Source organism: Aedes albopictus, chromosome 3 (assembly GCF_035046485.1).
Source record: "Aedes albopictus strain Foshan chromosome 3, AalbF5, whole genome shotgun sequence".
NCBI lineage: Eukaryota > Metazoa > Arthropoda > Insecta > Diptera > Culicidae > Aedes > Aedes albopictus.
Window position 1 is genome coordinate 296,239,406 of NC_085138.1, and position 24,996 is coordinate 296,264,401.

Here is a 24,996-nt window from a genome sequence, read left to right on the forward strand (position 1 = left end):
CTACTCGAAACCATCCACGTTCACAAGAAGCACCCCACCACCACCAGCAGCAGCAGCAGCGCAGCGGCAGCAGTAGCGGAGGCGAGGGCTGCCCGTACAGTAGAGAACGCCGACCGACGACAACCGACACGGAACAACGTAAGTTGAGTCGTTTGACAAAAGCTTTCGCCCGGGTGTGGGCGGAATGGGCTGAAATAGGGTAATAAACAATGAAGAAAAACGCAGAAAACAGCGCCATCCTCTTGTAGTAGTCTAATGGAGTGACTGTAGCATGTGCAATCAGAAAAAAAGAGTCTCGATATAGTCGCAAGTGTTTGCATTTGATGGTAGAAGAAAAAAATGTTTTTCCACTGTCGATACTCTATAGAGTGTCGTCCGCGCGTTGTAGATGGAATGGATGGGAGATGGAATGAATTGGTGCACACTGTTCTAGGAACCTGTTATGCGTGAAGAAGAAGAGATACTGCGATTTGTATTCACGTTTTTTTTTTTTGAGTTATGCAATGATGGTACGAGCGCAGTGCAATAAAGTGATGCAAAGTGCATTGGAACGTGCTTGGAAGATAGTAGAATAGGATGAAGCGAGCACTTTCTGTTTCTGATGGCATTTACAGATTATGTTTGAATGAAATTCTTGAGAGAGTTTTTTGTAACCGAACCATATCACAAATTTAAATGTAATACAATTCAGATTCTTATTTTTCGTTAACCCACCACCAGTACTGAAATAGTTATTTATGCAACAAGTTGCAAAATGATGATTTTTTTAGCACGAGTCGTACATTTATCCAACGAGGCTTGCCGAGTTGGATAAATACGACGAGTAAAAGTAGTACTTTTCGGCACACTTGCATCAGAATGGAAAAGTAGGCCGTTTCATGACACTTCAGCCAACTGAAAAATGAAACTTTTCAAAACGTAATTGCAAAAATGTCATTTCGACATACATATCTAGATTCAATCACCTACAGTTCATTTCAGAAGCTGAACCTAAAAATATGGTGTATGAAAAACTTGTGCAACTAGACCAGTCCTACAAGAAAGTCACGGAAAAATAGACCGGTTAATGTTATCGTCTATCCTCAAAAAATACCAATAGATATTCATGAAATCAATTGGCGTTTTTCGAAAGTAGTCGATGACATTGATTTTAAATATTTGATAAAGATTGGTTTTTCCGTGACTTTCTTGTAGAACTGGTCTAGTTGCACAAGATTTTCATATAACATATTTTCAGGTTCAGCTTCTGAAATGAGTTGTAGATAATTAAAACTTGATACACTCCTTATCAAGAGTTTGGGGTCACTCCCTCAAAAACATGTCATTTTTTAGGCCCATATCTCCGCTAATTTGCGTTCGATTTCAAAACCCTAGGTCTCATTCAAAAGATTATAAATCAAAGTTACTTTGAACATGATTTAGGTGAAACTTTTGAAAAAATATTTGTATGTAAACTTAGCCCAAAGTTGCCAAAAAATGACCAAATTTTAAGATGAGAGCGGTAATATAACCTATTTTTTATTAGCTTTCAACTGCTTTTTGCTGAACTTGGGCAAACAATCTAGGAAAAAAGTTATAAAGTAAATTAACTCTTGATGTCATCGTCTAAAAGTTGGGGGTCACCCCTCAATATGATGGATGAATCAGCTAATAGTTTGGTGTCACTTTTGTAAAACATAGAAAAGTGATGTGGTGTTATCTTCGTCATCTATAGTTCAATTTTAATTCTTTTCGGCTCTTTTCAAAGATAATTAAATAAATTTACGCTTGATGTCTTAAATTTAACGTGTTTAACCTTCCAGCGCGCGCGCTATCAAACAATTGAAACTGCACCGCGCTCGCGCTGTATACGAAAAGCGAGGTTTTTTGGTAGTGTTGTACTTTTTACAACAGCGCGCGCGCTTAAGGGTTAACGATGTTTACATACATATAAAAACGTTATGTTAAGTTAACACATTTCAACATATAAAGCAATTTTACGTTAAGTTTTAGTATGTATTTAAAAAAATATGTGTGGTTCAATGTTTATGCAGTAAGTTCCAAAGAAGCCAAGAAGAATTAACTCTGAATAAAAGATGACAAAGATACCAACAAATCACTTTCCCATGTTTTGCGATGATGACCCCAAACTTTTGGCCGATACATTATTTTGAGGAGCGACCCCAAACTTTTGGTTGATAACACCAAGAGTTAATTTACTTTTTTGCTAATTTTTTTTAGCTAAGTTTGGCAAAAACAGTTGAAAGCTAATAAAAAATAGGTACATACAAATATTTTCGAAAAAGTTTCATTTAAATCATGTTCAAAGTTTCTTTGACTTATCTTTGAATGAGACATAGGGTTTTAAAATCGGACCCAAATTGGTGGAGATATGGGCTTAAAAAATGACATGTATTTGAAGGGGTGACCCCAAACTTTTGATCGGGAGTGTATGTCGAAATGACATTTTCAGCACTGCCCACAATTAGGGTCTAACATGATATCTCAGTGTGTTTCTTACATAAGTTTGACATGACATTTGTTTGATGAAACAACCGAAAAATGAAATTATATTTTTTTTACCAAAATAGGTTATGTCTTCGGCAAAGTTGTGCAAAATGCAACTTTGTCAAAGATGCTGTAATCCTGTATTTCATACTTCACGAGATACATATATTGCGTTTTCAGTACATGACCTCAGCAATCATATTCGGAACTTATTATCCTTTTCGTGTCTTCTTTAAAGTGTATTTTTGTATGTTCATCAACTTTGCCGAATGGGCTCTAAGATGACCAAAATATTGTTTACGACGTTTAGATTACTCCTGAAGTCTTCTGTTGACAGGAGGGGGTATGCTTCCAGAGGTTTCTTGCTGTTTTTTTTTTAGATATTTCACCATATTTTTTTCTTGAAATTTCTCCTAGAATGCAGCAATTCGTGATGGGATTCCTACAGAAACTCTTACCACGATTCCTCCAGAAATCCTTACTTGGATTCTCACAAGAATTTCTGCCGGTTTGCTTCCAAGAATTTGTAAAGGAATTCTGCCGGTGATTTTTATTAGACTCCATTCAGATATTGCGGAGATTCCACCTGTTTAGACTCCTGCGCGAAAGTTAGTTGCGTGGATTTTTCTTGCGTGGGCCCACGGATATAAAACCAGACCGCGTCCTGGTGAACTTTTTACGCTGTGTTGTTAGGTACACATTTGGTGATATTTTTGCATTGTTAACAAACAATTATAACGCACCTACGCTGAAAATGAGCCTAATCATTTATTTGCGTCGGAATCTATAAATCTTCACAACGGGCAACATATCCCCAAGAATTTCTCCAAGCATTCGTCCTCTACAAGTTTTTTTAGATTCTTCCAGCTACAGCTACAGCTGGAATTTCTCAAATGTTTCTGCAGGATTCTGTACAGGAGCTCTTCTAGGGATGAATTCATAAATTTCTGTGGGGATTTTTCCAATAATTCCTCCTAGAATTACTTTGTGGCTTCATCTAGGAATTTATCTAAAGATTTTCCTAGGGATTTTTTTAGAGTTTGAAATTGTTCAAATATTACGTAACGCAAAATTCGACAGTTTTAGACCCCCCTCCCTCCCCTACGTAACAACTTTCGTAAGAGAGGCTTTTAAATGTTGTACGAAGCGTAACACAGTGCTAGACCTTTTTCCTCCCCTATTTGCGTTACGTAATATTTGTACGAACTCATTTTCTCATCGCACTCCTACAAAAATTACTGTTGAGATTTTTCCACAAACTCTAACGGAGATTTATCCAGATATGTATCTATCCGGGGATCAATACAGGGATGTTTTAAAGTATTTCAATGGATGTTATATCTCTAGAAGTTATTCAAACAATTTATCCAGGAATTAGGTCTCCAGTTAAAGCTATGGATAACCAATCTGGAGACGGCGGGTTCAATTCCAGTTCCGGTCGGGAATTTTTTCTCAACTCCCTGGGCATAGTGTATCATTGTACTTGCCAGGCTTGTCCGCACTGAACGCATGAAAATTTTGCTCGTTTGATTTACACCACCAAAACCATCGTATTTATGCAATCTTCCTATCTTGCCAGATAGAAGGATGTTGAAATTACCTAAATGTCATTTTGAACTGTCAAAAAACCGCACCGCAGTGCCACACTGTGCGCGCAAAGAGAATTTCACCCGGGTGAATTCACCCCAGTGAATTTCTCTTTGCGCGCTCAGTGCGGCACTGCGGTGCAATTTTTTGACGGTTCGAAATGTCATTTTCTATCGGGCAAGATAGGAAGATTGCATAAATACGATGGTTTTTGTGGTGAAATTCAAAAGAGCAGAATTTTCTTGCGCTCAGTGTGGACAAGCCTGGTACTTGCCACACAATGTTACACATTCATGCAATGGCAGTCATAGAAAGGCCTTCAATTAATAACTGTAGAAATGCTCATCGAACGTTAAGTTGCAGAGAAGCAGACAAAGTTCCCGTGCAAACGTAGAGCCATAAAGAAGAAAAAGGTCCAGGAATTTCTCAGGGGGTTTGTCCAAGATTCCTCTTAGATTTCTCTATAGGGCTTCTTTTATAAATGTTTAGGGTATTTTTTTTCTTAAAATTCATCCATTGTCTCTTGGAATTACTTGAAAAAAATCTCTTGTGTTTTCTTCCGAAATCACTGCAGAGATTCTTCTAGAATTTCTTACTGAGAGTTCTCCTGGAATTCATACTAGAATTTATCTGACCATTTCTGCTGGGATTCTCCTAGAAGTTGCTCCATATATTTCCATAAAATTTCTTTCAGGACTTCCTTCGTGGGTTTCTCTAAGAATTTCATCTGGAATCCCAACAGGGAGTTGATTGATTGATTTGTCTTTATTAGAGAGACTTTCAGCCCTTGGCTGGTTCGTCTCTCCAACAGGGAGTTCTTTAGAGATTTCAGTAAGAATTCCTCCAAGTATTATTTCAGGAACTATTCCAGGAGTTTAACAGGAATTTCGTCAATGCTTATTGTAGGGTTTTCTTCTGAGAATGAAATAGGGATTTCTTCAGGAATTGTTCAAAGAATTCATCCAGGACATTCTCTCAAATTTTAAGGAAAAAAATTGTTTGTCAGCGAGTCCCGCCAATTGTCTCCAGTTTCTTCAGAAGTAGGAGATAGTCTACTCTGTCAAAGGCGGCTTTTAAATACAAATAGATAGTGTCTACCTGCATAACAGCATCCATTGCTTGAAATCGCATTAAAGTAAATTGAGTCAGATTGGTGGTGACAGACGACTCGGAAAGAATCCATGTTGATCACTTGAAGTATAAGGCTGGCAACAGGTAAAAAGTACATCATTTACAATTTACTATACACAACTCACGGATAAATAACAAAGCATCAAAATGTTCACTCCGTCTGAGAGTAACATAACGTCTCCACCGATGCACGAGAAAAATAAGTTGGAGAGATAGTCTTTTTGACAGGGAGATGACGAAGGGCCAAAATCATCAACCCAGCATTCGTGGTAAATTTGAAACAGTGGTGAATGTTTTTGGCCGCAGTTTTTTTTTTCTGGAGCCTGTAGAAACCATGGATCCACTACTATAGATCAAAATAATGGTCGCAGTGGTACTATGTCCCCAACAGGGAAAAAATATGATCCATGGTAAGTACCCGTGTAGAGGAAAAGAGCTCGATAATATCACATTTTGATACGGAGATGAGAGATAAAAGTACTAAAAATAATATCTGTTACTTACTTCTCAAAAATCTTCATCATATCACATTTAGCTCATGGTAAGATCTAACCAATAGCAGTGAGCTATTAGTCTGATCTTCAAGTATTTAATTTTTATATTATTTCCAGAACTTTTACCTTTTATCTCAATCAAATCAATATCACGTTTTGATCGTCAGTACTTGATCTCTACCTATGTAGACAAGTAGTTCCTTCACTATATCGAAAGCATGCCCGTCAATCGTGAAAATAATTTCCAGACGAATTCTGCCGGGTTCGGTTCCGCTTACTTGCATGTACCTTGTATGTACTTGATGCATTCACCACCAGTCCGATCTTTGCTGCTTCGCGTTTCAGGCGGGTGTAAAGCTCTGCGACCGTTCCAAATGTTCTGACAAACCGTACCTCGGCTGTTGAGCCTGGCTCGTCGCATTGCATCTTCCAGATAGATATTGATGATCAGGCAGAGTTCGTCACCTTGTCGCAGCTTCCGGTGAGAACCGATTAAGTTACTTGATATTTAAACAAGGTAGTTCAAGAAAGCCGTTTTCGTCCATGATTGTTCATAGCTCTCTGAGGTCGAAAGTGTCGTATGTCGCCTTGAGGTCGATCAATAGGTGCTCCGTTGGGACCTGGTATTCACAGCGCATACGATTAATATCTGATCCATTGTCAACCGGTCATCGATGAAACTGGCTTAATGACTTTCCACATAAAAATTCGTTTCAGGTGACATAAATATGAAGGACGAAAGATGATCTGGGATAACACCTAGTAGGCGTCGTTCAGAATGGTGATCGCTATGAAATTTTCACATTACAAATGGTTGCCTTAAATTTGAATGGGGCAGAATAACTCTTCCTTATTCTCATCCTGTGGCGGTTCGGTCTTCCAGATTATGACTATCAACCAGTACATGCAAGTGACAAACCTTTCTGGTCTCAGCAGTGATACCATTCACACTAGCTACTTGTTGGTTTTGAGCTGCTGAATGGTATCCTTAGCTTGCCTCAGCGTGGGAGTTGGATTAATTTCGACCTATGTCTACATTCTTTGCGCCGATCAGATGGTCACCAAAGTTCTCCCTACAGCTTTCAATCACCTCATATCCGTCCGTCAACAGGCTCCCGTCATTATCACTTCACATTTCGGCTCGCGACATGGCACCCATTGCGGTATGCATTGAGCTTCTGGTAGAACTACCGTGTTTCTTGACAACGGCACAGCAGTTCCAGTTCCTCGCACTCACTCCACTTTTTCCAGATGGCGTTGCTTCCTCCCAAAAGAGAAAAGTCCCCTGTTTCCACTTCTGTTTGTTCGTTCTACATTTTGCAGTATTCCATGTTGTAGTATAATTGCCCGCGCTGCATTCTTCTCCTTCAAAACTGCGCTAAACTCCTCGTGAAACTATTCTTTCCGTCGACCTCCGTTCCACCCACGTACTCGACGGTGACCTTGGCTGCGTCGTTTTCAACAGATTCTACTATATTCCAGACGTCATCAAGAGGAACCGTCCCAAGACTGTGCGTGTAAGGTACACCGGGGCAAGTTGAAAGGGATGACATGATGTTTTTTTTATGATGGTAAATATTTTGATTGCCAGAAGACATAGTTTTTGATTCAAACAATCGAAGGATAACTTTATTGAACTTTTTTGAAATCTTTTTCAAAACTTCGCGTTTCATCTTGCCTTGGTGTACCTAATGCTGAGGTGACGCCCGATTACTGCAGTCGCTCTAGGACAGGCTGTACCGTAGCGGTCGCCGGTACCTGTGAATATTGCGTAGCTCACTGGATCAATCCGTTCCCCGCCATCTTAGCAATCTACAGTAGAATCACTTGGCATTGTACGGAACCACACGATGAAAGCGACTTGCTTCGCCAAAGCTCCTCTCCTGCATGAGGCAGCTTCAAACTGGCGACCTCTTCATAGTGCTGGTTGTCACTAATGCTAGATAGGGGGAGGACACGCAAGGGGAATAACACTAAACTATATTCACACCCCACAGTACCGTACAATGTTAATGACTGAGAGTTTTGGAGGCGCAGCTTGACCATCACCAGGTAGGTAGTGATTTCAGTCGGTAGGTTCTGATGTCAATAATGTTGGAGAAATGCCGTCCATCGATCAGAATGTAGTCGATTTCCAATTCCGTCTACTGTGTTCCGTCTCAAGGTGTAACGACAATATGGTAGGCAGTGTTTGTACCCGACTAAAATGGTTCTCGAGAGTCATCCGACCGGTACAAGAAGACGTGGAGCGCAGCGAGCTAGGTGGGTCGACCAAGTGGAGGACGATCTGCGGACCCTACGCAGAGTGCGGAACTGGAGACAAACAGCCATGGACCGAGTGGAATGGAGGCGGCTACTATGTACAGCAGAGGCCACCCCGGCCTTAGCCTGACCGGTAAGGTAAGTAAGTGTTTGACGAGGAAGTGCTACAAATAGAAGTGGCGGAATCTATGAGTCGTATGCAGGCCTGGACAACGGTCGCACTCGCGTTTATTGGTATTTTATAATTAGTTACTTGATTTTAGACTTAAATCTCAAGATATTTCATTCAAGCAAAATATCAATGTCATTTGAGTTCTAAAATGCCGTCAACTTTTTACTCATTGCACTCAGAAACCGACCGGTATCGAGCGGATGTACAATTGTAATGATATTTTTGAACAGCGATAATTCAGCCTTTGGAAGAAAGTAGAAGAACGGTTACCATAAAATGGTACGAAGAGTTAATTGGAGACACATGGTGAAAAGATCTACCATTGAATAAAGCAAACACGTAAGCAAACGACTACAAAACGACTAATATTTTTAAAAGAAAACCAGAGATATCGTACATATATAAAAGAATGGAAATATGAGAATTTAGATAAATTAAAACCAATTTTAGCCAATAAGCCTAAACCTTAAGAAATGATATTAAATTTAGTACAGACAACCGATCGTAAAAAGATTCATACAACTGCATCCATGTAAATTTTCTGAAACCTATGTATAGATATTGCACATTAGGGAGGATTTAAGAAAAAAAAAGTGAAGTAGGCAAATTTTATATACCTGTTCTGTTCGAGCCATGCAAGTTTTTGAAAACCAAAAAGGCAGTTGGTCTGATTGGGTTTTACGCAAAACAAAAAAGAAACACTGTAAATAATGCACTTGACGAAGAAGTGAAGGGAAATGAAATGCATTTAGTGTTATGTTTGAAACGCAAAATAGTGTAATTCAACGAAGATTTAACAAACCGTTATTTTAATGTAAACTCACGCTAGCACATAAACACACACAAAAAAACATACACTAAATCGGAAATGGTGAAGCAAATTGAAATCGTGAAACGGAAAACTGCAAAGCAGACGAACAACAATCGTCCATTGATTTGCGAACTTCCACCGCAATGAAAGGAACCAATCCAATCGCGTAAAAATCATCATCACCGGTTGAGGGGATAGATATAAGTGATTCGTTCACAGTCTGTAGTGGTTGCTACTACAGGAGTGAATAAAAACTCCGGGGAAACTATTATTCCGCGTAGAGACTGATGGTACCGATGCATCTCTAATGTATTTCTCATAATGAGATTGCCTGTTAACTGCAGTATGTATCGCACTCTAGTTCCAGGGCCAAGGGAGAGGAGCAGCAACAGCATGAGCCTCAGGTATGTACGAGAGAAAAATCCATTGCATACCGGCTCGGCGGTGTTCGGAATCACACATATCCCACCTACATGCCACGCGAAAACTCATGCTTAGCATACGAGCGAAATAAATAACTGTGTTTGTGTTTAATGAGGTGTGAAGTGGGTTCTCACTTAAAGTTGCGACCACCGCACCGCCCATGGCTACCTGGCCTACATGGGTGTGAAAAGCTCATGAGAAGGCTCGACTGTAAAATGTGGATGTTACTGTAGGTGTTTCGTAAGTGGAGTTACTTACTCGGATACAGTTTTATATTGGAGAACAAAACCTTCCAGTCATTCAGGACGAGAAGAAATTGCTTGAACGGAAATACAACTTTCTAGTTTCTACATTTTGAGATTATCATATGAGCCTTCTTAGTTATAAGTTAATTTGTTTTGAAATTTCTTCTGAAATAAAATGGCTAGTTTGAAGAAAAAATATGAACTGACTTTAAATATTGTTGAAAATGCTTTTACACATGTGCACAATAGAAACATGTGCGCGATTTACAAATTGATATTTGGATTATTGAAAATAAATCCACGTACTCCGGTGCGACTGGAACTCGCGACTTCCAATTCGCTAGACGGGCGCTTCTATTCCTGCAAGCTACGGAGTCACTCGAATACCTCCATCGCCAGTGGGCGTAGAGCTGAACTCGATTCCACAGTCGCACATGGTTTTGCCTTTTTCCACAACCCAAGTCTCCTTTGGATGGGATTAGATGAACATCTAACACCGTAGCACCTTACCGTAATAGGTCGGACGAGGAACGACCCGTCGAGATTCCACAGCACATTGATAATTCATACCAATAAGTGATTGGGAGACAATGCCAGAAGCTCACGAGAATTTAGAATTTTCTCTCCCGCACCAAAGCAGCAGCTAGCCAATTGTTCTTCATCATCGATTAATTTTCACTTCATCCGATTCACTTCAATTCACATTTCACAATAGCTCTGTGGCACTTCAAAGTTGGATTTCACGGTTGCAAAATGTAGCAAAAGCTGTTCAATCAATCAAATCAATTGTAATTTCCCGTCGGCAAAATGTTTGTTAACATTTTTCTTTGCCCACACGGTAAAAAACCCGTTTCCAAAAACATGACAAAACAGCCGTAAAATCATATAATATGACGTTTCATGATATCATGACTTCCGGTTATAATATCATGGCGATAATGACAAATATCATCAATATTTTTAATATCCGGCCAATTTTTGTAATACTTTACAAATATATGCAATTTTGCTTACCATACCGGTTAGGCTAAGGCCTGAGTGTTCTCTGCTGTACATAGTAGTCGTTTCCATTCTACTCGGTCCATGGCTTTGTGTCTCCAGTTCCACACTCTGCAAAGGGTCCGCAGATCGTTCTCCACCTGATCAACCCATATAGCTCGCTGCGCACCACGTCTTCTTGTACCGGTCGGATGACTCTCGAGAACCATTTTATTCGGGTTGTTATCCGACATCCTCATGACGTGACCCGCCCACCGTAGCTTCCCGGTTTTCGCGGTGTGGACGATGGTTGCAGCTCGTGGTTCATTCGCCTTGTCCAAGTCCCGTCTTCGATCTGCACTCCGCCGTAGATGGTACGCAACACCTTCCGTTCGAAAACTTCAAGGGCGCGTAGGTTCTCTGCACGAAGGGTCCATGTTTCGTGGCCATAGAGGACTACCGGTCTAATCAGCGTTTTGTAGATAGTTAACTTCGTGTTACGGCAAACTTTATTCGATCGTAGAGTTCTGCGGAGTCCAAAGCAAGCACGATTTTTTGCCACAATGCGCCTCTAAATTTCACTGCTGGTGTCGTTGTCGGCAGTCACCAGTGAACCCAAGTACACGTATTCTTCAACCGCCTCGATTTCATCAACGTCGATACAAATTCGGGGTGGCGGGTGCGGTGATTCCTCCCTGAAGCCCTCAGCCATTAGCAAAATCAAGCAGCTGCACGGACTTCGTGAAAATCGTTCCACTCGTGTTTATCCCCGCTCTCCTTATCACACCCTCTAAAGCAATGTTGAACATCAAGCACGAAAGACCATCACCTTGCCGTAGCCATCTGCGAGATTTCAAGGGACTCGAGAGTGTCCCTGATGCTCGAACTACGCACATCACACGATCCATCGTCGCCTTGATTAATCGTATCAGTTTATCCGGGAATCCGTATTCGTGCAATCGGCCATAGCTGTTCTCGATAGATTGTATCATACGCCGATTTGAAATCGATGAACAAGTGATGTGTGGGCACGTTGTATTCGCGGCATCTGGGCCGTTGTAGCGCGTTCACCCATGAATCTAGCCTGAACTCTCTTGCAATCAGTGATAGAGGGTGGCATAAAATTTGAGAGAGTATCTTGTAAGCAGCGCTCAGTAGTGTGATCGCGCGGTAGTTCCCGCAATCCAACTTGTCGCCCTTTTTGTGAATGGGATACACGATACCTTCCATCCATTGTTCCGGTAATACTCCCTCATCCCATATATGCAATTTTAACTATCTTGCTAACATGTCATGAACTAAAAATTATGGGGTATATGCACGAAATATACTCACAAATTTGTAAAATCTCTATTGAAGACCAATTTTCTACATACTTCGGCTAAACGAATGTACAGGCAAAATATTTCATTTGAAATGAAACTGTATTTTATCATAAAAACTTTTGTATCGGTTCCCCGACATTTTTTATTTTTAATTTGTTTGGCATCGACTAAATTATTTTCTATTACTGTAATGGATTTGCCGATCAAGGATGGGATCAATCCGTTACATTCACTTGCTGTTAACTAGCTTCAGAAACATCGCCGCAAAAGCTTTTGTATGGAACACTTTTTCATTTTTGATTTACCTGAAACTTTGTAGAATAATGTACGAGCGTAGAATCAATATTGCAGTCAACAGAAGGCAGCAAACGCAACTTTCCACGGTGTGAATGTTATTTATATTCACCGCGTGGAGAGTTGCTATCACAGCTTGCTCACGACTTTGGTATGCGTTTGCGACCCCAATGATACGGCAAACTTTCAGATGAAACTAAAAGGTGAAATTCATACATTGTTTTTTGATAGTATGCTTCTGAATTGAGATAATAGCAAGTGAATGTAACTCTTTGCAAATTAATGATCCCATCCCTGTTGACGATTCCACCGGTAATTTCCGTGTGATTTCCTCCATCAATTAATCTGCAAACTAATTTATTAATTTCTTTGGATATAACTGTGGCAAGTCTGTTGGGAACTTTTTCGGATTTTTTTTTTGATAATTGATGCCTTGTAACATTGTTAAGTCACATAAGCTAGAAGAGGTTCTTAGACCCATCATAAAACCAAAATTCCACCAAAATTAACCATTTCTAATAGAATTCTCAAGAAAATCTGATGCTGGAAAAGCTAGATTTCAAAAGTACTACATTTTCAGATGTTAAAAAATCACGTTAGAAAAATATATTGATATTTTCGTGATATAAGCAATATCACTGCATTTCCAAAGGAATTATGACAAAAACTCGCTCACATAAATTACAGAATTTGGGGAGGCTTTCATTTAGATTTTGTTTTTAAAGAATTCTTCATGGAACTTCTGCAGGGCTTTCTTATGTAATCCTTGTAATATTTTAAAGCTCTTTTTTTTTCAACATTCTTAAGCATAAAGTATCATCAATCAGGCGTACGAATGCAAAAATGGTTTATTGGCAAAATATAAAGTATTCAGCTAATAACTGTATAAGGGTGGATAAAATGAAAGCTGGAATACACTGCCTGCTCCAGTAGCGATGCAATACCATGATAAAAGGATATTAAGATAATAAAATAGAAAAATAATTAATTCTTTCAAAAACAACAAGGAAATATCTGCAGATTGTTAAGAGTTGTATTTTTTATTATGTCGAAAACAAGATCAGACAAGCTTCAGGATGAAAATTCGGGAGGCGTAAGAAACGTCTGAAGGTGAAAAGCATCTCTTATGCATTGCATGAAAGATTTTTTGAAAGAAGTTTTAAAAGATTCGTTGAAGTGATTTTTAAATAATTTTTTGAGTTATCAATCTTGAAAATCTATCATTAGAAATTTTAAAATCACTTCAACCTCTTGCACCCCATTCTGGCAGAAAAAATCTCACATTTATTCCCAGGTATTTCATATGGAGAGGCTACTTGAATCAATGAAATAATTTCTCTAGAAATTCAGTGCAGTCTTTGTTAATTGGTTCCTCTAGGAATGAAAGTATTAGTTTAAAAAAAATCGACGACAACTTCAGTTGGTATTCCATTCAGAAGTTTTTCATTGCTGCTTAAAATGTCTCAGGGCTATTCGTTTTGATTTCGCTAAATTTCATCTTTTTCGCGAAATAAAAATAAAAAATTAAAAAAATATGTTTGAAAATTCATTTTATACATTTTTTCTTGTTTTTTGGAAAATATTGATTTTTCCCGGGATCCCGGGAAATCCCGGGATTTGAAAAATAAAAATCCCGAATCCCGGGATTTTTTTCAGTCCGGGAAACAAGACCCTCTAAGTATAAGGTTATATGACAGTTCTCAAAACCTCTTCAAAACCTAATCATCATCAAAATGTTACTTGGAATGGAACAACCAGATTTTTTTCTGGTTCCTTCGGCAATTTCCTAGCCAATGCCTTTGAGAATTCTTTGGGCAGTTGCCATTAAAATTTCTCAGGTAAATGCAATCACAATTGGAAATTCGTTCAACGATTCCATTAAGAAAAAATTAAAAAAAATGTCGAATGAAATTCCAAAGAAATTGTTAAATCAAATCCCCATATATAGAGGATATGCACAATGATCGGGAAAGCAAAATTTTCACTTTTCAAAAAAAGTCAACTAGCAGTAGCTGTAGAAAGTTAGACGAAGATAAAAAAAAAATAGAAAAAACCATGATTATCGATCAGCCAACTTTAACCTGTTATTTCTCCGAATCCAATGAACTGAATGCAGTGAAGTTTTGAGCATTTATGACCAATATGATGATCTTTGGAAAACTTTAGATTTTTTGATGCACTAAACAAAAAGTAACTAATAGTTGATAATTTTCTGAAAAGTTTAAATTTTGCCTATTCCAAAATTTTTGTCTATTGTCTGTAAATTGCCGAAGAAATTGAAAGAAATGAAACGAGGGAGAAACTGTCTGACAATTTCCCAAAAGCATTGCAAAAAAGTTAAAAAAAAACTGTCAAAAAATGTCTCGAAGTATAGATTACCAAAGGAATTTCTGAAGAAAATCACACAGAAATGCTGAAAGAATTGCTGCAGGAATTTCCGGGTGAGTTCAGAAATAAATTGCTTAAGGAATTCTAAAAGGAATTGAGAAAATAATTTTCAGAGCGATTGCCGAAGGGACTTTTAAAGAAATTTCTGCTTCTTCTAAGAACACTAGTTTCACAAGTGAGCGAAATTCAAACTACATATTTGTTTAGGTAGGGAAGTGGAACCACCTCGGTAGGGCTCCTATTTTGGGCACTTTTCTACTGTAACTCATCGAATTTTGAATCAATTGACACAATTTTAGGAACGCAGTGAGATTCGTATAGTATCTAGCCGTGTACAAAATTTCAAGTAAATTGGCATTGAATTGACTGAGTTGTAGCAAAAAATGTCCAAAATACCGGCCACTACCCAAGTGGCTCGCTACCATTTTTCAAAGCTTTCATGCATCCAACAAGCTTTGCCGAAAAAACCCCTAGCAATTCATAGTAAGCAAAATCCAAAGTAAATTGAGCTCTGTGCAAGAGCTCCAGTGCTACATAGCGGGAAAAATACGACGTTTGTTTTAAAGCAGTAGGGTATCGGTTCCCTAATTAAGCATGTGGCTCCCATTTCCATCCTACGAAAAACAAAGAATTATTTGTGTTGTTTCTTATTTTTATATTTTTCGTTGGAACTCACTTCCAACGCACGAAATCAAAATGAACCAAATCAATCGGTGCCGTAAACGCTTGTTTTCGAATAGGGTGAATTTGGGAGCGTGAGATTACTGATGGCACACATACTCTAGTTTTAAATAAAGCTAGCGCAACGTAAGGCACAATTTTCGAACTTTATTTTTCTATTTCAAAGATTTGATTCACATGAGCAACATTTAAACACCGAAAGACATCGACACTGACAAGGAAAATGACATTTTTGCACATGGACACACATGGAGTGCCCTAACACGACATGATTTCTGGTACTTTAATCATGGTTTTATGACGTATAACTTAGCAGTGAGCATAGCATCATGATGTTTTATCACCATGATATTATGAATTCAAGTCATGATATCGTGACGCAGACATGTTCATAAATTCCGCATAATTCTTTTCCCGTATATAAAATGTTATATTTTGAACTTCTATACAAGATGCAATGAAGAATCATTTAATTTCATGAATCTTCACATCTTCTGTAGCTGCTATCAAAATAAATACCTTCTTATAAATCACGTTATTAGATAGACAGGTATCCACATTCATCCCAGTGATTATTTGATGAAAACCGTATGCATATTTCACAATGAGTTTGTTGGGAGTGGAATTCAATCGTATGTCCTCTGCATGAAAGTCACGCGTGGTCGGAGTAAATTGTTCTTGCCCGCCAATGATAGGGCATTTTTCGCTATAACTCAGTCAATTCCGAACCAATTGACTTGAAACTTTGTACACGGCTAGATACTATACGTATCTCATCGCGTTCCAAAAATTGTGTCAATTGGTTCAGAATTGGCTGAGCTATAGCAGAAAAGTGCCCAAAATATGACCTCTGCCGAGATGATTCCACTTCCCTATCTCGTTGGCTGCTCACTGAAACTATCATTCAAAAACTGATTGAATCCTCTGCACAATTGACTGTAACCACTAACCTCAACAGCTCGCTCAAATGCTTCCTGATACATCATGGAAACACAATGGAAAAGTAACGAAATTTCAGTCGCAACATTTTCCGCAAACAAACGATACCCTTCTGTTGACCACTGTTGGGGCCGCAGGAGCAGAATCGAATACAAATTGGAAACCATACCTTCCCCCAAGGGAATACGGCACGTGTTCTTTCACGAAGGACCAAACCCAGCCCAAACCGGACTATTGTTGTTCAACTGCTCTGCTGCAACACTCTGTTTCACCGACAAATATACTGACACACAAATACGGGCCATACTGAAAAGAAAAGAGAAAAAATATACCATAATTGTAACGCATCGTACACGTAACCCACATACAAAGTTGTTCATACAACGGTGCAAACCGAACACAAGAAAAAAAAATAAAACACCCACAAAATAATGTGAAAATCATCCTCTCTGTTTGCGTGCTGCAGTTCTACGGCAGCTGAAGGGAAAATTGCGTAATTCCCGGAGGACAGTGAAAAATGCATACAATCAATGCAATGTTGTAAATGTAAAACTACAATTGTGAATCCCAAATGCGTGGCACCGACGACGAAAAATTTCAGCAAACAGCGAATTTGTGACAGAAAATAATGAACGTGAGAAACAAAGAGACGGCAGACGTAGGTTCAGTACGTTTAATGCGAAATTGTGTACATATTGGATGGCAAGCTTAGACCGGCAAAGAATTGTAAATAAAGCATGTAATAAATGAATTGAGTATAAATAAACCTATATAGGAACTTCAGTTGAATAATAAAAAATAAACTGATGTGTTGTGTAAACTTTCTGCATCCGAAAGTCCTGTGTTGATTGTCACCCCTTCATTAGTCGCGCAGTTACATTCCGTACAACACGTTGAAAAAAGCTTGCTTTTTTGTAAACAGCATCAGCGTGGTGCTGGCAGTGATGGCCGATCACGCAACTGCAGGTAGGTTTAAAAAGTATGTAGGGTATGTGTGCCATCAGTAATCTCCCGCTCCCATATTCATCCTATTCGAAAACAAGCGATTACGGCACCGATTGATTCCGTTCTTTTTGTTTTCATAGATGCTCACTTCAAACAACAAATAGAAAAATAAAAAAACAAAGCAAACAGCGCTGCAATCCTTTGGTTTTCATAAGATGAAAATGGGAGCCACATGCTTAATAAGGGTACCAATACCCTATATAGGATTTTGGAAGCAGGCATTTAATATTATTTTACTTTACCCTCACTGTAATTGAAGACAGCTGGATATTTTCAAGCCGCCGCTTCATAAATTACGATGCAAGATGCAAATTATCGCTTGAACCAGTTTTCAGATCCATGAGTTGTCTTGAAAAAAAGTATTTTTTTTTCTAGTCTTATGTCACTTACATGTTTAATATCCATATTAAGGACAAACGTCTTGAAATCCCGCTTCAGCAGTGCATCAGAACTTCAGATGCACAAATCTCAAGAAGCATGCTTCAAACAACAATGCATTTTATTATTCTGTTCTTGTTCACTTGTAATAAGCTTAAAATAAAAAGCTCAGGTGCGCTGGTTTTTGTTTACGAAGCGATTTGTGCTTTCAAAATCGTGAGTAGGTGCCAAAGTCGGCCATTGTGGCGGTCATTTTGGGATTCTAACAAGTCTGTCCTTAATCCGATTGATTTCACTTCTGTTTTCAGCATATTCTGATATAAACAATAACAGCTATGATAAATTACACCGTTCAACACTAAATTTTGTTATGGAATGAGAAAAAAAAACAACAGAGGTTTGGGACCCTAGAAGTGTCAATATATTTAGGCGATACACAATAACGAAACTAATCCAAATACCGAAAACGCCTAAAAATATGCACGGCACGTTCTAATGCACATATGGGGCTGTCCATAAACCACGTGGTCATTTTTTGGGACTTTTAATTTGAAATCGATGATGCGTATCTGGAGGATTTTACGTACGGTGAAGATCAGATGCGTTATCGACCGGTCATTGATTTACTCCCGAAGCAGGCAGATCGATTGTTTTCGCTTCTGTTTATAACGTTCCACGTTCTTCCGCATTCCTTGCTGCAGCATTTGCGCTCGCGCTGCCATCTTCTCTTCCAAAATCGTTCTGCACCCCTCGTTGAATCATATTTCCCGTCGACTTCTTTCCACGTACCCGATGGTGCTCTCAGCTGCGTCATAGATGGCTGCTTAAACTGGCCAGCATACCTATAGCTGTCCTCTAGAAGGCCAACTCGACTAACTTTTGGCCGGCCTGCCATTTCCTCTGGACGTGAAGCACGATTGTATCCATTGACCATCCCCGTACGCATCCTCTCTACTATGTTATCGGGAGTAGTATCCCTACCGCATACCTCCCACATGCTCGACCTCTGCTCCGCGAAGCGCGGGCATTCGAAGAGCACGTGTTCCACCGTCTCCGCCCTATTTGCACACCCCGAACATGAGGGCGAATCTACATGCCCGAACCTGTGCAAGTACCACCTAAAGCACCCATGGCACGACAGCAATTGTGTCAGGTGAAAGTTCACTTCGCCATGTGGCCTACACGTCCACTGAGACACGCTCGGTATGAGTCTGTGTGTCCACCTATCCTTGGTCGAAGAGTCCCAGACTCTCTGCCATTTCATCATGGACGAAATTCTGGCGTTTCGTCGCGCACCTATGTGTGCTTTCTAGTCTGTCAACATTCCTCTTCACTTTGAGCGCGTTCGACCATGCGGCGGCGCCATACCGTAGTCCCAAAAAAATGACCACGTGGTTTATGGACAGCCCCAAGGATCCCGGTGGTTATCTATGCAAGCAGGAAGGCCACCCACGGGTTGGCGCAGGCTCTTATGAGAACTGAGCTCAGAGCCAGGATCGGCGCTGATCAGGATACATCAACTGAACCTATCTCCACCCAGTTAGTTTCCTAAGCTGGGTACAGATCGGAACGTACTCTAAGGCCTTGACTTTTATTGGAAGGAAGGCAGCTCCGACATTTTCAGGTCAGTGTCACCCGGCCCTACTAAGAGAATAGAATGCCGTCGCTACCAGCACACCTTTACTCCACGGTCATCTAAGAGTGTACCATCTCGTTGACCTGTTTCATCACGCGCGCCAGTATGCCGTAATCAGAAACTTACTGGCATTGCTCCTGATGTGCCCGAGGCACCCCTGACCAGGCTAGGGCACTTTGGAAGCGGTGCTGAATCGCTTGTACAGGATTGATGCTTCCAGATGTGTGGTATTTCTAAAGAAGCCCAGCAGAGCCCACTGCTGAACTCCCGCCACGCCTAGGCAAACTCCGCTTGAACTATTCGTGTGCAGTTAACATGATGCTCGGTCACCTTTCGACGCCAAAGGTGGTGAATCCTCACTAGCGTTCGAATATGCTTCGCCTAAGAAAAACCGGCTTAAGCTTCCTCCATCCAGCGGACCTCTAGAGGGAGCATATAGAGCTCTCCCTCGTCTGGAAACGCTGCCTCAAGATTCTGCACGTATCCAGAGGCGACATCCGGTTACTTCAGTCGGTTAAGATTGTACCGTGGTGGTTGCTGGTACCGTGCATTGTTAATAGGGAAGATCGGGGCATAATGGACACCCGGGGTGAAATGAACACCCCTGTTTTTTTTTTTTGCCGCAACCGTTGACTTTTATGTCAAACTTTCAATGCATAAATGCAAAGGAACAAGTTCTATTTTTCAAATGTACACTCATTGCACATTTATGGGTCACTCAAGGAACAATCATTTCATAATATGAATCGTTTTTCATACAAAAATAACACTTTCATTATTTTTATTTTATATTCTCTTCATTGGAACTCCTTTTTATCGTTTTATATAAAAATCTGCTTGTAAAATTCACTTTAGGCGGCGAAAATTACTAAAATGTTGGTGAATAATGAAAACCACAATAACGGGTCAAAATTGGCTGTGTAACAATTATGGGTCAATTTGTTGCCTATTATGGGTCACTCAATAGGAATCGGCTCAACAATAATGTTTTGTCTATTTTTTCGATGAATGATCACTTTTTCTCGATAGATCAACTATAGTAGAATCTAAGACTGGTCTCAAACCTCTCAACAAAGCGTGTTTTCACGATTTGGAATCAATTTTTCAAAATTGGGACAAAATCTCCAACACAACCTTCGATAAACACCTAAAAGTATGCAATTCCCATGTGCGCAGAACTCTCAATTTTATGCTGCACAAAAAGTGACCCATAATTGTGTGATTTTCGATGTTCCTGTAGTGAATACGAGCCGAATAGAATTGAGTAAAATCGAATCACCTTTACGTAGTTTACGTTGAGTGTGTATTGATGACAGATACTGAAATGAACTCAAGGGAAGAAAAAGAAGCGGTACGGATCGAAATAAATTTCCCTTCAGTTATATGACGAGTGTTACGAAGAACGGTCGACGTAGAATTTGAATTTTGTTTTTGATAATTATAATAGTAAATTTCGAATACGACATGGTGCAGTCGGTAGTGAAAAGTGATTGAGTGAGGTTTTCCACCGGATCTGCTGGGGGAGAGAGTTTCTCCAGCAGAAACGCCAAATGTGGAAGTGCGAGAACTTCCTCCGGATGGGAGAGTGAGATTTCCCACCGGATCTGCTGGAGGAGAGAGTTTCTCCAGCAGAAACGCCAAATGTGGAAGTGCGAGAACTTCCTCCGGATGGGAGAGTGAGATTTCCCACCGGATCTGCTGGGGGAGAGAGTTTCTCCACCAGAAACACCATGATGATGATGATGATGATGATGATGATGATGATGATGATGATGATGATGATGATGATGATGATGATGATGATGATGATGATGATGATGATGATGATGATGATGATGATGATGATGATGATGATGATGATGATGATGATGATGATGATGATGATGATGATGATGATGATGATGATGATGATGATGATGATGATGATGATGATGATGATGATGATGATGATGATGATGATGATGATGATGATGATGATGATGATGATGATGATGATGATGATGATGATGATGATGATGATGATGATGATGATGATGATGATGATGATGATGATGATGATGATGATGATGATGATGATGATGATGATGATGATGATGATGATGATGATGATGATGATGATGATGATGATGATGATGATGATGATGATGATGATGATGATGATGATGATGATGATGATGATGATGATGATGATGATGATGATGATGATGATGATGATGATGATGATGATGATGATGATGATGATGATGATGATGATGATGATGATGATGATGATGATGATGATGATGATGATGATGATGATGATGATGATGATGATGATGATGATGATGATGATGATGATGATGATGATGATGATGATGATGATGATGATGATGATGATGATGATGATGATGATGATGATGATGATGATGATGATGATGATGATGATGATGATGATGATGATGATGATGATGATGATGATGATGATGATGATGATGATGATGATGATGATGATGATGATGATGATGATGATGATGATGATGATGATGATGATGATGATGATGATGATGATGATGATGATGATGATGATGATGATGATGATGATGATGATGATGATGATGATGATGATGATGATGATGATGATGATGATGATGATGATGATGATGATGATGATGATGATGATGATGATGATGATGATGATGATGATGATGATGATGATGATGATGATGATGATGATGATGATGATGATGATGATGATGATGATGATGATGATGATGATGATGATGATGATGATGATGATGATGATGATGATGATGATGATGATGATGATGATGATGATGATGATGATGATGATGATGATGATGATGATGATGATGATGATGATGATGATGATGATGATGATGATGATGATGATGATGATGATGATGATGATGATGATGATGATGATGATGATGATGATGATGATGATGATGATGATGATGATGATGATGATGATGATGATGATGATGATGATGATGATGATGATGATGATGATGATGATGATGATGATGATGATGATGATGATGATGATGATGATGATGATGATGATGATGATGATGATGATGATGATGATGATGATGATGATGATGATGATGATGATGATGATGATGATGATGATGATGATGATGATGATGATGATGATGATGATGATGATGATGATGATGATGATGATGATGATGATGATGATGATGATGATGATGATGATGATGATGATGATGATGATGATGATGATGATGATGATGATGATGATGATGATGATGATGATGATGATGATGATGATGATGATGATGATGATGATGATGATGATGATGATGATGATGATGATGATGATGATGATGATGATGATGATGATGATGATGATGATGATGATGATGATGATGATGATGATGATGATGATGATGATGATGATGATGATGATGATGATGATGATGATGATGATGATGATGATGATGATGATGATGATGATGATGATGATGATGATGATGATGATGATGATGATGATGATGATGATGATGATGATGATGATGATGATGATGATGATGATGATGATGATGATGATGATGATGATGATGATGATGATGATGATGATGATGATGATGATGATGATGATGATGATGATGATGATGATGATGATGATGATGATGATGATGATGATGATGATGATGATGATGATGATGATGATGATGATGATGATGATGATGATGATGATGATGATGATGATGATGATGATGATGATGATGATGATGATGATGATGATGATGATGATGATGATGATGATGATGATGATGATGATGATGATGATGATGATGATGATGATGATGATGATGATGATGATGATGATGATGATGATGATGATGATGATGATGATGATGATGATGATGATGATGATGATGATGATGATGATGATGATGATGATGATGATGATGATGATGATGATGATGATGATGATGATGATGATGATGATGATGATGATGATGATGATGATGATGATGATGATGATGATGATGATGATGATGATGATGATGATGATGATGATGATGATGATGATGATGATGATGATGATGATGATGATGATGATGATGATGATGATGATGATGATGATGATGATGATGATGATGATGATGATGATGATGATGATGATGATGATGATGATGATGATGATGATGATGATGATGATGATGATGATGATGATGATGATGATGATGATGATGATGATGATGATGATGATGATGATGATGATGATGATGATGATGATGATGATGATGATGATGATGATGATGATGATGATGATGATGATGATGATGATGATGATGATGATGATGATGATGATGATGATGATGATGATGATGATGATGATGATGATGATGATGATGATGATGATGATGATGATGATGATGATGATGATGATGATGATGATGATGATGATGATGATGATGATGATGATGATGATGATGATGATGATGATGATGATGATGATGATGATGATGATGATGATGATGATGATGATGATGATGATGATGATGATGATGATGATGATGATGATGATGATGATGATGATGATGATGATGATGATGATGATGATGATGATGATGATGATGATGATGATGATGATGATGATGATGATGATGATGATGATGATGATGATGATGATGATGATGATGATGATGATGATGATGATGATGATGATGATGATGATGATGATGATGATGATGATGATGATGATGATGATGATGATGATGATGATGATGATGATGATGATGATGATGATGATGATGATGATGATGATGATGATGATGATGATGATGATGATGATGATGATGATGATGATGATGATGATGATGATGATGATGATGATGATGATGATGATGATGATGATGATGATGATGATGATGATGATGATGATGATGATGATGATGATGATGATGATGATGATGATGATGATGATGATGATGATGATGATGATGATGATGATGATGATGATGATGATGATGATGATGATGATGATGATGATGATGATGATGATGATGATGATGATGATGATGATGATGATGATGATGATGATGATGATGATGATGATGATGATGATGATGATGATGATGATGATGATGATGATGATGATGATGATGATGATGATGATGATGATGATGATGATGATGATGATGATGATGATGATGATGATGATGATGATGATGATGATGATGATGATGATGATGATGATGATGATGATGATGATGATGATGATGATGATGATGATGATGATGATGATGATGATGATGATGATGATGATGATGATGATGATGATGATGATGATGATGATGATGATGATGATGATGATGATGATGATGATGATGATGATGATGATGATGATGATGATGATGATGATGATGATGATGATGATGATGATGATGATGATGATGATGATGATGATGATGATGATGATGATGATGATGATGATGATGATGATGATGATGATGATGATGATGATGATGATGATGATGATGATGATGATGATGATGATGATGATGATGATGATGATGATGATGATGATGATGATGATGATGATGATGATGATGATGATGATGATGATGATGATGATGATGATGATGATGATGATGATGATGATGATGATGATTTCTGTTTTTTTTTTCATTCTATCGTCACAAGAGTAGAGAAGAAGGCGAATGTAGTGAATACGAGCCGAATAGAATTGAGTAAAATCGAATCACCTTTACGTAGTTTACGTTG

General features: G+C 38.8%; 1 protein-coding gene across 1 annotated transcript; it reads right to left on the reverse strand.

Annotated features, from left to right (window-relative positions):
• Nucleotides 1-23,367, reverse strand: LOC134290781 (uncharacterized protein DDB_G0271670-like; the record flags this gene model as incomplete). Its single annotated transcript, XM_062857979.1, has 2 exons — nt 1-189; nt 22,222-23,367. Coding segments are annotated over 2 exons (1,335 nt in total), but the record flags the coding sequence as incomplete, so codon positions are not given.
• Nucleotides 23,368-24,996: the final 1,629 nt, after the last annotated feature.